At 37.5% G+C, this 13,354-nt stretch overlaps 1 protein-coding gene across 1 annotated transcript; it reads right to left on the bottom strand.

The window, feature by feature from the left end:
• Positions 1-909: 909 nt before the first annotated feature.
• Positions 910-8,828, bottom strand: LOC112558051 (pyruvate kinase PKM-like). The gene is given in 11 exon segments (XM_025228239.1): positions 910-3,261; positions 3,263-3,318; positions 3,320-3,363; positions 3,580-3,698; positions 4,646-4,812; positions 5,064-5,247; positions 5,440-5,571; positions 6,167-6,294; positions 7,158-7,306; positions 7,718-7,904; positions 8,776-8,828. Coding segments are annotated over 8 exon segments (951 nt in total). The 5' UTR covers positions 6,289-6,294; positions 7,158-7,306; positions 7,718-7,904; positions 8,776-8,828; the 3' UTR covers positions 910-3,134.
• Between the last annotated feature and the right edge of the window lie 4,526 nt (positions 8,829-13,354).

The following is a 13,354-nucleotide window of genomic DNA, read 5'->3' as shown; positions in this document are numbered from 1 at the left end:
AGTCGAGCCTTGTCACAGTCTAGGGACATACACTTGGTGTCCCCGACGACTGCAATGCCACGTACAACCGCCGAACGAACACCATCTTCAAGCAAAGTTCTCCGGTTCTTTAGAGTGCGGCGAATCCAGTAGACGTTCTCCTCCTTTGAGAACGACGACTTCTGGCCTTGGTGTCGAACGTCTACCTCTCACAGGTAGTGCAAGTCCTCTCACAGGTAGTGCAAGTCCTCTCGCAGGTAGTACAAGTCACATAGCCCTTTGCTTTCCACGGTGACAGCGGGCAGTCCTGACAGTTCCTCGTCCCTGACGAAGGGGTTGCACATTCGCAGACACACGAACGAAGGATGCCATTGGTCACTCACCAACCAATCAAGTCGCCAACATCGACAAGAGAACGATTACCCATACTGATGCTCCGCTCTGCCTGCAGTGGCGTGGTGGGCAGGTGACTACTACTCTCCGTCAACCTGGCGGACAGGCGTAGGAGTCCTGAGGTGTCACTCTCTTCATAGACGTCGTTGACACCTCTGCCAACCGGCCGGTCGCGCTTAGTTTACTGTAACCACTTAGGTCTGTCTCCCACTTATAACACCTTTGCGCACCTACCACATGCAACACCTCTACACTGACACGCACCTCCCGCACCTTCCTTGCATAAGGACCCTCAGGCTTGCCAACAAGCCATCATACATCCTAATTACCAAATGTTTTGCAAGAATTAGTCCTCAATGATAGATGCGATGCTAGCACTAAGTATGTTTAGGGTCAACATAACATAAAAATAGTATTAAGTAAATGTATTTAATTATTGTTTCTTGTTCATGTAAGAAAAATGTTTTGCTTTATTTTACCAGGTTAACTTTAGCCATCTTGTACAGATACAAGGGTAGAGAACAAACATCCAAGATCAACATGTCTGAAAGACTGTTTTAATATCTTGAACACAATATAACATGGAAACGATAATTAACATGGCCAACAGATTATATTGTTCATGACCTCTGCAAAGCACACACACATATGCACCAGTCCACTTGCGTAGTCTCATACCAACTTTTTTCAACCACTATTATCGTTTCAACAACCTGACCCTCAAATACCATCTCCACCAGTCTTAACTGACAACACTCTTAACGAAAACCCAATTAAAAATAAACAGTCAAGCAATAGCCTGTAGATTAGTTTTCAGATCTTCAGATAAAGCAAATGTCAATGGAGTCAATGAAATGTGTCCATGTTGAAGTCATTTTAAAAATCCAGCAAAGAATACTTTTGCAAGGAATGCATGAACAAGGCATACTACAGCCATTTGTCACCGCTTCCATTTCTCCACAGTTCTTTACACAAGCATGTGGGAAGAAAACAGCCAGCAATAAGATGATGTGGAAAAACATGTCCCCACCATTTACAGAATATGGCCAATAAGCCGCGGTGACTGTGGTCCAAATTGCTTAACCACGGCTTAAATATTTGTTAATAATGCATAAATTACAGTAAATAATGAAAAAAATTAATGGTTTTTATTTCACAATCCTTTCTCTTAACTTTGTAGCATTGTAAGGTGTGAATCAGTTAGAATGGCGGTTTCCATAATGCTGACACTCAGCGTGAATAAAACAGATTAATATTTAATTTCATTGTAAGTTATGTTATTGTGTTTTGATAAATAAAAGACTAATCTTCTAGAAATACCTTTTTGAAGTTATAAGCCAGCATTTAAATATTTAATCCGTGACAGTGCATAGCATGTCAATCACGGACATTTGAAATGCCATAATGACAGCTGTCAACACCCGTCTCTAGTGTTTGAGAGGCCATGTCCAGGTCCGTACGATTCATTGTGCCACAAAATTGGGATCCAAGCATTTTATGCAGCTTAAGCGAATGCGCGGATTACTGGACAGCGGCTTAATGGCCCTACACTGTAATTTATAAAAGAATGACTTCCACAATATTGAACACAGTCGGGCTTGTGGTCCCAAAGCAAAATGTTACTTCCGAAGCTGCTGAGCCATCTGTTCAGTGGTATGCCATTTAACAATGACAGCTTGTGCTCGTTGTGAAATCCAAAACAATGAATCATGTACATTTTTTTTGTCGCTGTGACAGGCAATAGGAAAACTTTGAGGCACAGGACAGCATAAGAACTGGGGTTTTTTGTTGGTTTTTTTTTACCAAATGCTTCTTAAGCCTTCGGTCAATTTCAGCAAAGGTTTTTCAGGATGATTATCCTCAATATCCAATCAAGTCTACAGCTAATGAAAAAAATCTGTTTATTAATGATAGAAGAACATGGTCACAACAGAATACCAAACACAAAGCATACGTCGACATGTGCACTTTAAAAAAGTCAAGGTTGGCATCTCTTCAATAAAACCATGGTCCTCCAAAAACTTGAGCAGCTTCACACATTAAGTCAGACATTAAAAAAACCTGATTTTGCAAGATACTTCCCTAAGCACAATAATCCATTCATTATTATGTGACCTACACTTCATCAGCTGCACTTAATGTCACTGTTCGTCTTCTATTAATTATATTCCATTTACATTAATGTAGCAGCATTAATCCCAAGATGTGTCAGAAAAATCTTCAACAACCTACATTCTAATTTTACATCATAATCTTCAAAAATGAATTGCTTTGCAAAAGCTGTATGAAACCCTCTAAAACCTTCAATGCTACTTTCTCAGCATTCAACTAACCACTAATCAATATAGGAGGCACTTGACAACTGAAATAAAGCATTATAAGCTGAAAGCTTGGACTTGTATGTTTCCAAACCCTGATTGAATCTGGTTATTATTAGGCAAGTTACACATCTCTGCAGGCTGCATTAGGCATAATCCCAACAGCATAAATGCTTTCAACAGTTTCCTTGGAAAGGAAACTTGACCAAGAAGGTCAACTTCTATCAACTCTCTTTATGATCAATTACTTGGTCTGTAAATCACACAAACATAATACATAAACATATAAATATATATATAATATTAACATCAAACATATAAGATTTCAGGTCTTTAAACATCCAGGAGAATTTAAGGTTCCTCTCGGCTATTTCAATAATAAGCATGATTTCATCTCCAAACAAGTAACAACCTGAAAGATCATGGCCTATGAGCCACTCACATTTACATACTTAGATGGGTCTGGTTGACAAGGTTGACATATTTCTGAGTTAAAGTGTCTTGGTCAGGAACACTGATTGTGCGGACTGTATTAGTCCAGCCAGGGCCTTCCATAGAGCCCGTCACCAAATACAGTAACTCCAGCCTTTACATAACCCCGGCGCTTGCAGATGATGAGAGCATGATTATATACGGAAGTCAATATCATCAATCCATTCGCCACAACTGGCAGCTGAAAAATACAAGTGGCCATCAAATGTGATTCATCCTATCAAACCACATATCTAGGTACACAAAAAAAAAAACCCAGCTGTCTACAAAATCATTTTCGGTTCTGCCGCTTTAGTCTTGTCTGAACAGAAAATGGAACACTAACATACAACAGATTGATACTGATACACTTCTTTGCATGCAGTAAAATTCCCCAATATGTTTCTGACAAACTCACCATCATGAAGCACTGGGTAGATTCCACGATGAAGATGAAGCAATTTGACTGTGTGCTGACTTTTTGTCACAGCAACAATAAGGCAAGGAGGCCGGTACCTGGCAACAACTCCAGCTGACCTAAACCCAAGATTACGACCATTATGTTGGTGTTACTATTTTGATAATTAACAATATTTTAAATATTAAAAATCTGAAGAAAATGTTTAGCATGACATTATTTCAAAGTAACAAGACATTAATTCATTCCATACAGATGAAAAGCATATATAGTAATTCATTGCTTAGAACTGGACTGATGGCATAAGTACAATGTTGTTTAATATTTACAGCTATTAACATACAAAAAAGACAACTATCATTGTCATCACACCATTTTAAAGAGAACTTTTTTAAAAACATTTAAGTGATGTGATTTCTAAGAAAAATAGTTTTTATTTTCTTTTATTTAAATGAAAGGTGATAACTGTATTGAATGGAGAGCTTTCGTCATGAAAGTAGGAGTAAGTTAAAAGGCAGAAATTTTTTTGTAAATCATTTACGCAACATATATAAACATAAAGTGCCCAACAATGAAACATTATATTAGAATATACATTAGACTTCCAATATTACTAATTTCTTGCCCTTTTTGGCTGTTGGAATACAAATCCCATGTCAAATTGAGTAACCAACGACCATCTCGAATGTGGTGTTTAAAGAACTAACTCATTTGCCTACTTTCAAATATAACAAAATACCTCATTTGGTTGACTACTTTTGGTTTAGCTCCCTAAGGAAGTAATTCATAGCAGAACAATTTCTTAAAGTTAAAACAGTTTTTTCCCTTATTTATTTATTCCTTTAAGCACAGCACAATGTGTTTTTGTGACACTATACTGTTCACATTACAGTGTGTGACACGGACACCGGTTGTGAAGTTCACTTCTGCTAGGAAAGAATTAAAAGAATACAAAGTGGCTAATATCTGAACCATTATGAATAATTAAGGTTGAGTTTCTAATCATAAGCAAACACTCAACATCAAATAAAAAAATTGTCTTCAGGACCAACGTTTATTACTGCACCTTCCACTATTGGTGACAACAATAATGGCAGACGCCTGGCAACGGATTGAGGCTTCCACAGCAGAAATGGCCGTGCAGTGGGTGCTGTCAACTGGGAGAGGAGTTGATGCTCTTAGCTGGCGATACACACGATCATGATGCACTGCCATCTCTGCTTCCCGTGCAATCTGCACATCGGTACAAAGAAAAGAAAATCTTTATGAAAAAGGCCAGTTTGACTCCTGAATTACCAAACACTCTTAGTCCGCTTATATTTACTTCATTACAGATTACCTTTTAGATGAACTCTGCAACACAGATTACATAAATTCCTATCAGGAAAAAAATATACTAACAAGTTAATTTTAAAAGAGATTAACAGATAAAATTAAAGGGATAATAAAAGAACCTATTCTCCAAAAGTAAAAAGTATACATACAGCACATGCATACTTCAAAGCTAAAACAGGGTAACGGCCAGCTGCTGTTTCTCTCGACAACATTATGCAGTCAGCGCCATCTAAAATGGCGTTGGCCACATCACCAGCCTCTGCTCGAGTTGGGCGAGGGTTCTTCACCATACTGTCCAGCATCTGAAGGCCATCAAAAGTCACATTAAACATCCTGATGATCACACAAATTCCCTATTTTTTAAACTAGCATCTGAACACATATATACTAAAATACAGTTTCCTTAAGAAAGTGTTTCAATAACAACAATGTAAAATAAACCCTTACAAATGTATTCCGATCTCAAAGCATTAGACTGAAAAATTAAAACAGTTAATAAGTCCAGTACTTGGCAGCACAGATAACGGTTTGCCAGCTACATTCGCCCTGCCAATCATATTCTTCTGAGCCAGAAACACTTTCTCTGGAGGTAGATCCATTCCAAGGTCTCCCCGTGCCACCATCACACCATCCGCTGCCTCCACTATTTCATTGAAGCTGCAACATTTCAGAGACCAAATGCATCAATCTACTTTAAAGCAACACACGATAAATACAACTGGTAAATATTACCAACAGACCATTGCAAACAATAAAGAAAATAATTTATTTATAGAAAGTCATCAACATACTATCTGATACATTTAAGCAAGCTTTAAAAGACGTCTTGATGTCTGCAATGAAAGATTGGTCTTCAAGAATAAAAGACTGACTTAAGGACAATTCATACATGCTTTCTAGCAGTTTTTATAGCAGGGATAAAGCAGGCCTGACTCCATGAAGTACTATGACAGTATACTTACATGCCTTTGTAGCAAGCAGCTGGCATTAAGATTTCAGAACTTAAAGCTCAAATATGCCTAGTAAATGGCACCTTGTAGTCACCATAACCTTTATCCCACTTGACGATCTTTTCAAAGGTTTAATAAATTTTTTTCTCTTTCATAGTCTATCATTTACTCTTTTTTTTTCTTCAGTTTTCTAAAATGTCTTTAAGCTGAGCTGTTTTCTTCTTCATCTTTGCTTCATAATCTGGTCTTTTTAAAAGACTCTTTCTGTAATGCCAAGCAACCTGTGAACCCTGAAATCTCACTTTTTGACTCCCATGTAGTTCTCAATGTTGGCAATAATCTTCATCTTTGCACCTTTGTCTCCCAGCATGCTCCTGATCTCCTTAATTATGGACTCAGACCAAACCCAGGATGCAAAGATCATATCCACCTGCACATACAAATGTACACACCATCCTGCAACATTCTAGCTTCTAAATACCATGAGGAACTATATAGTTTCCCTAGAGTATATTACACAGCATTCTAGATTCCTTAGTCTATATCATAAGGCATTCTAGATTTCACAATCATACAGCAGTTTAGCTCTTATAAATAATAAACGTTTTCTAGTTTCCACAGAATATATCCTAGAACTTTCCTAGACAACACAGCATCTAAACTTGCTCAGATAAGACTTTTTCCATAAAATGATTATTAATTCATAGCTGAGCAGAATTGGGCAAAAGTAGGATATACCAATATGACTATCAGTTTACATTTTATTTAGTAAGGATCAGTTTCTTCCTCCTAAGTCAAATGTGTAATTTGTGATTACAAAGAACAGGTAATCAAATAAGACAGAAAAGAAGGAAGAAATCTCAAATAATTTTCTCATCCAATCTAGCAGAAGTTGTGAAGATGAAATCTACAGTACTTTGGTCTTCTAAAGTTCTATTATTCTTTTACTTAAAAACACCGCCAACAGTATACATTTATCCTAAAAGAACTTAATATGACCTTTGCAAAACAGAGAACATTAAATTTATCAAAGATTACGGAAGATTTCAGAGTATATCATGCAGGAGTTGCACCCATAAATGGCACATTGTATTTTAACCCCTTATAGCATTCTAGCCTTACACATTGGAAGAGGTGCAAACATTCAGTGTAAATGCAATTAATAGTTTAAATCAACTAAATGAATTCACTACAGTCTGGCTAGTCTAATTTCTACCACTACCTTGTAAAACACAAATATTTTAACAACTATCATTCTCTTTGATTTCCTGCTATTTACTTCATGCTACTCACATTATGGGCCAGGGCAAACTTGATACACTCCTTGTCATAATCAGTTAGACAACATGTGGGGGCTGGGGGAACCCTGGGGATGATACAGTGGTCCAAGTTACTGATTTCTCCTTCTGTGTCAACCTCTGCTCGTAACTTGCCATGATTCACTGAATAAAATATTACTGCTCCGTGAACATGCTGCAAGTACCGATGACTAGCATTCATCTGGATCAACTGCATGATTCTACCAATGCTCAACTGTCAGAAGCTATACCAAGAATCACATTATTGCAAACTTGATGTTTAATCTTAGATATATATCAGCATAAATAGTTTGTTACATTCACATGCTTAAATTCATGCAAACAATCATCTACTTGATGTCTTACATTAATATTTAGTATACATTTCATTCTTCTAATGAAATGTCTTTTATAAAAATGAATGTGTACCAGTTATTATTTTACTCTTAATGTTCTGTGTGTCCCATCATTAATAAATAATACTTTTAAGACATAGAGTCCAAAGGTACTCAAAAGCCATAAAAAGTGGTTGTGTCATAAAAAACAAAAACATACACTTTTCTTTGACAACGAAGGAAAGGAGGCCATCTCCAACCCAGATTTTGTGGCCAATTTTGGCCAGATTCAAATAATACTGGCTGTTGATATAAAGCACTGAGCGATCACATTTATCTTGTAATTCTTTCTCATTTGTCAGAATTACCACATCTCCCTTTTTGAACTTGACTTCTTCTCCAAGTTCCTGAGAAAAACAAAGCTTCTGTGACATACCTGTGTCAGGCTGGCTTAATAACTACAATTCATGCAAACCAAAATTAAATTGCATTAAACCATTGATCATAAATACAAGTGGATTAGTCAGGATTCCTATCAATTAAAATGGAGAGAGGGAAGGACAGTTTTCAAACCCTCAGTTGAAATTGTTTGAGGCTTTAGCCCACAACTCCTAGTAAATAATAAAAATAGGTCTGTTGACTAGTTGCAAGAAAAAAGTGCATAGCAATACATATTTCTTATTATTATTATAGTAACTTCTATCCTTGACATCATGTTTTTATATGCACGTGAAAGTGTGTCACTAACAGTTGGTAACAAAGATGAAAGAGCACCTTTCACCTGTCATGTCCAGTTTTTTTAAGCAATGTTTTGTGCAGTGAGACCTCCAACCTAACTGTTATACATTTTCAGACTCCTAAAACCACATTTTTTTGTTAACAGACCTAAATTTTCTGTACATAATTTAAAATATTCTTATGTGATTTATACGGATTTCTTTGCAATAGGAAACACTGAAAGCAGAGAAGTATTTAAAACAATTCCCAAACTATTTTCACATCTTTTTTTGGGGGCAAAACATTGCAAGAACTTTGTTTTTTGGCTTTATCTGCATAAATCCAATTCAACAACAAAATATTAAGTGTATTCACTGAATGTATATGTTTTGTTGGGTTTTTATTTAGAATGATTGTAGAATGCAATACCACAGCTTGTAAATATTTGTTATGCTTCAAAATAATCATGGGAATATTCACATAAACTAAATGCATAATGAAAGAAGTTTTAAGAACAAAAACTGATCTGACAAAAAAAAAAAACAAGTTGCATATACTCACTGGAAGAAAACAACCACAACGTACACCCTGACCTCCAAGTTCCACGGCAATGGCCACAGTGAAGGTGAATGCGTTTGAGACATAGCTTCACGAACATTTTTTGATCAGCTGACTATGGTACTGCACAAAAAGTAGACATATCTTCTAATAAATTTATACCTATCACTTTTTTCTGCAAAAAATTCAGCTTTCAAGACTTTCAGCAAGAAATGTGTATTATCTGTGCACATGTGAACCTTTGCACACATAAAGATGCATATGCTAGCATGCAAAAAAAATAGCAAACTGACAGACGACTACCAGTTTAATACAGCTATCTTCAAATTGTAAAATTGCAAACTAAACTCATCCTAATATTAAAGTGGCTGTTTTTTCTATATTGGAGTCTTATGAATAAGGATTAATTTTAACACAACAATGCAGCATTTTATACAGAGAACTAGGAAGTCCCCACCTCAAAAGTGCCATGTGCCATGTTAAGACGACATATGTTCATCCCAACTTCAATCATCTCAGCTATGATCTTTATATTCTCACATGATGGCCCTGTGGAAATTTAAAAGAAAATTAATATCCTTATAATACTTAACATACTAACTTATAATACTTAACATGTCAACTATTACAAATTTACTATTTTTCCATATTTATTTGTGTATACACCTGAGTAAGTGTTATGTGGCGATTGCCTGTTAAATTGTTACTGTTTCTTCAAGCATGTATAATCTGGCAACCACATCACTGTGAATAAGAAAACAAAACTCGAGGTGCAAAGACACTGAGATGTGAAAATATGTGCCTGGGAAATTGCAAATAATGTTTTTAACTCTCACCTATTGTGCAAATAATAGGTGTCATACGGAAAGGCCGTATTCCTGAATCCACATCTAGTCCACAAAGTTGAGTAAGAGCCGAATCATAACGATTCGCAAATGACTGCCCAATGGTTGTCATGATTGGCAAGCTGATTCAACCTGTCACCACAAAGAATGTACTTATTAGTATCACTTGCATCTTCTTGGTAGTGAATGCAAAATTCTGGATTTAAATATCTTTAAATATTCTTCACAAAGTAAAGTATAAAGTTCATAGGGAAAAAATTCTGAACACAGTTTACATTTATGAAAATATGCAGATAAGATGAAACACACTAACAATTTCAAATTTCTTCCTAGTGACTTCCTAGCTATAAGATCTTTCCCTCTTAGAGCTGACATTTTCTACACACTTGAAAGAACATAAAGTCCGAGACATTTCATGGGTATAGATATTTCTATTAAAAAAATTATGCCACAATAATTTTGTATGTCTACAAACCTTAAAGACAAAAAGACTGGATTTTTACAGCTAAACGTATGATTAGTTTGAACATATTCCACTGGAAAGAAAATATAAAAAGTAGTATGCTTCTATGTCTTTCCAGATCCATCTGAGCTCTCTATTTTGAGTGGGTCGTTTTTTAATTTCTCATCCCCCTGAGGGCAGTTAGACAATTTAAGTGAATTAAAATAGTAAGCTCTCGGAGTCAAATAAAAGAAGAAAAACCTGCTGAGTTAAAAGGTAGGAAAAAGCACAGTCGAGTGTTTACCGAGGGTTTTAAACATTCCTGTGATTTGATTTTTTTCCTGTTGTCTTTATTTGTACAAATCTGTCCAACTGTCATAAAAACCCCGACTATAACATATTAGTAATGTGCATCTCCAAAGAACTGCTGTACAATCAAAACTGAGGTCGAGGAGACCTGTGTATACCGAGAACTCGATCAGCCTCTGCGAACTCGCAATTCCTCACCTAACCAACTGAACATTTTGCTAGTATTTTCAGTTTTAAAATAAATCAGAACACTACAACAAACTGTGAATATGTAAACATTCACTAAGAATGAGATGATCAATATTGAAAACTCCAACAAACCTAGATAAGCTTGCTGTTGTTCGTCTGCTCACCACCGGAAGCTGAGAGAAGAGATAACTTCTGCACTTAGAGGTCAAGGTCATTAATGTAGCGAGGCAATTAACATCGACTCGACCTTGAGAAGACCTCGCAGAAGTCAAAAGGACAGACGACTTAAGTATTCAAAGCTACAATAAAAATGGATGAAAATAAATAATAAATAGATAGTCGTTTGTGACAGTTTTTAATACAGTTAAAAAGGTACATGGTGACAAAATGAAATAAACCATCATTTTTCTTTAAGCAGATTATAATTATAATTCGGGCTAATCACTTTTTTTTTCTTAAGGAATGGGATTATATCACCAATCTCTCGTGGCGTGCGATCATGCATGCAGAGGAAGCGGGACGTGTAATGTGAGGATTTATTTTGTTCTGTGACAATGCCTGACACCTGTACCCTGCGACACATGGCGACACTGATCACGTGACGTCATTCTAGAGTCTAGACATTCTTCACATGTGGCTGTGAGCCACAGGTCGGTGACTGTTAGCCAAGTGCAGTTATGTGAGACCGCGGGGAAAAACTATCTGTGCATATATTATAGGGTGGCATATGTACAGTTGTAATTAACGTCTACCTATGGTGCAGTCTTATAAGAGGCCGGGTGGGTGAGCGAATTGTCTCACGTGCAGTGGCCACCGTGTAAAGTGATGCACACTAGCTGTTGAATCCAATCCTCGGGATTATTACTGGCGTGTCGGTGAAATTCGTTGGTTACCTTTGGTTGGTTTCGGTTGCACCTGAATATTTTCATGTTTATTTTCTAAGATGTCGGCGGAAAAGTGTGAAGGGGCTGGGGGAGATACTGCTAACGCCGAGGTGATTGGTTGTACAGTCACAGTGGCGGAAACGCCTGTCATCACGACGTAAGTGAGAATCGGGTGTCATGGGTTCGTATCTCGACTCCGACGTATACTTTTCTTTAGATGTGACACCTGATGTTTTCTCTGTGTGTTTTCGAGGGGGGGGGGGTTAGTACATTTGATGCCTATATACCCTAAAACAGTACGTGTGTGCAAGGACAACTGCCATCACATGATCAGGAATAGATTTTGAGAAATAATTTTTGCAAGAAAGGGAATAAAAATAAGCTAACCAGATATATGTCAGCTTGATATTCCAGTATATTGATCATTCTGGATGACTGATCTCTTTTGCTTACCTGGAAATTACACTGATGCCTAATATAGATTCTGATTCTAATAATTTAGTAATTTAGTTCGGAATATTACAGTGTCAAATATTCTTCTATTAAAAATGCAAATAAATATTTGATTCATTTTTAAACAACGGAATATTAAAAAAAGAGTAGTAAATGCTTCATAACAAAGCTAAAACGTGTGAGAGTATGCGAATGGGTCATCATCTTCATCTTCATCCCTCAGTACTACTGCTGAAGATGAAACCTAGGAGCCTTCCGGAACATTTCGTGGACTACTCGAGCACAAGACGCCCACCACATCGTAGACAACTGTTCCCCACCCCCGTCAGCCACACCTTGACACTATCAAGTCAAGAGAAGGAACTTGATAATGTGACACGCCACGCAGTAATGTTAACATTATTTTGCAAGGCATGCTGGGTTCTCAATTAACGAGAGCGCTAAGGAACTGCGCAAATAATGTCAAAACATCAAAGGATGGATCGACCGTCAGTTCGCAGCAGAGGACAGGCCGCGATGGAGAACTTGTTGCCGGCAGTCTCGTCTTTCGTCGTTCCACCACGCGACTTCGCAGGTCAGAATAAACTCAACCACAGAGACGTACCGTCCCTTGTATCTTGGCAGCTTACCAACCATGTTGTACCTGATCATACTGGAGGACTTGTCGACTGTACATGGTCTCGCTTGAGGAACTGATGTCAACGACAGATAGAAGTATAAGGACTTTAAATCTGATACACACTTTATTGTGCAATAGTTCCAGACCTTGTCATCACACCACACCTCATTAATTGCCTCTCCTGTATGGGGCGACAAGAGGGGAATTTTCTCTAATTTTCTCTCTCTAGCTATAAAATGCATTTATACTTACAAAATTCATTCTATAGCTATACAATGCATTCTTTACGTACATAACGCATTCTATCATTGTGCCCCTCGCCAAAGGCTGTCGCCATATGAACGAGGGTGGACAACATGATGCACGAGGGTTAAAATAAAATTGACAGCCATGTGAAAACATTCACACATTCATCAAATACAACCTCACGTGAGCATGCACACGCCCACTCACACTTCCTGAGAGCAACAAAGCACAAAGTTTATGAGGTGAGGTACAGGCATGCAGCCGGATGAGGTGGCTATGGCAGATATGCAAGAATGTGGTGATGTGACTTTCTTCACGTTTTTCTTCACTGCGTAGATATAAAGTTTCATTGTGCCGCTTCACGTGTACTGGACTGAATCGTACAGTGTTGGCGAGTAGTGAGGGGGAGAGTATCTCCCACCCCAGGACAGGCAGAACTGTCGAGCAACAGCTGCGTTCATCCATTTCCCCGGACAACAAATACTAGAAGACCAGCCTATACCCATTCGTCAGCTCTTAAGGGAAAAATGAATGATGATGATGATAGTTGTACGTACCAGCCTTGTGATAGGAGTACCAAAGTGAACAGTAACTC

The sequence above is a fragment of the Pomacea canaliculata genome, linkage group LG2 (assembly GCF_003073045.1).
Source record: "Pomacea canaliculata isolate SZHN2017 linkage group LG2, ASM307304v1, whole genome shotgun sequence".
In the NCBI taxonomy this organism is placed as follows: domain Eukaryota; kingdom Metazoa; phylum Mollusca; class Gastropoda; order Architaenioglossa; family Ampullariidae; genus Pomacea; species Pomacea canaliculata.
The sequence above is the reverse complement of the archived record's forward strand: the minus strand, read 5'-3'. Positions and strand labels throughout refer to the sequence as shown.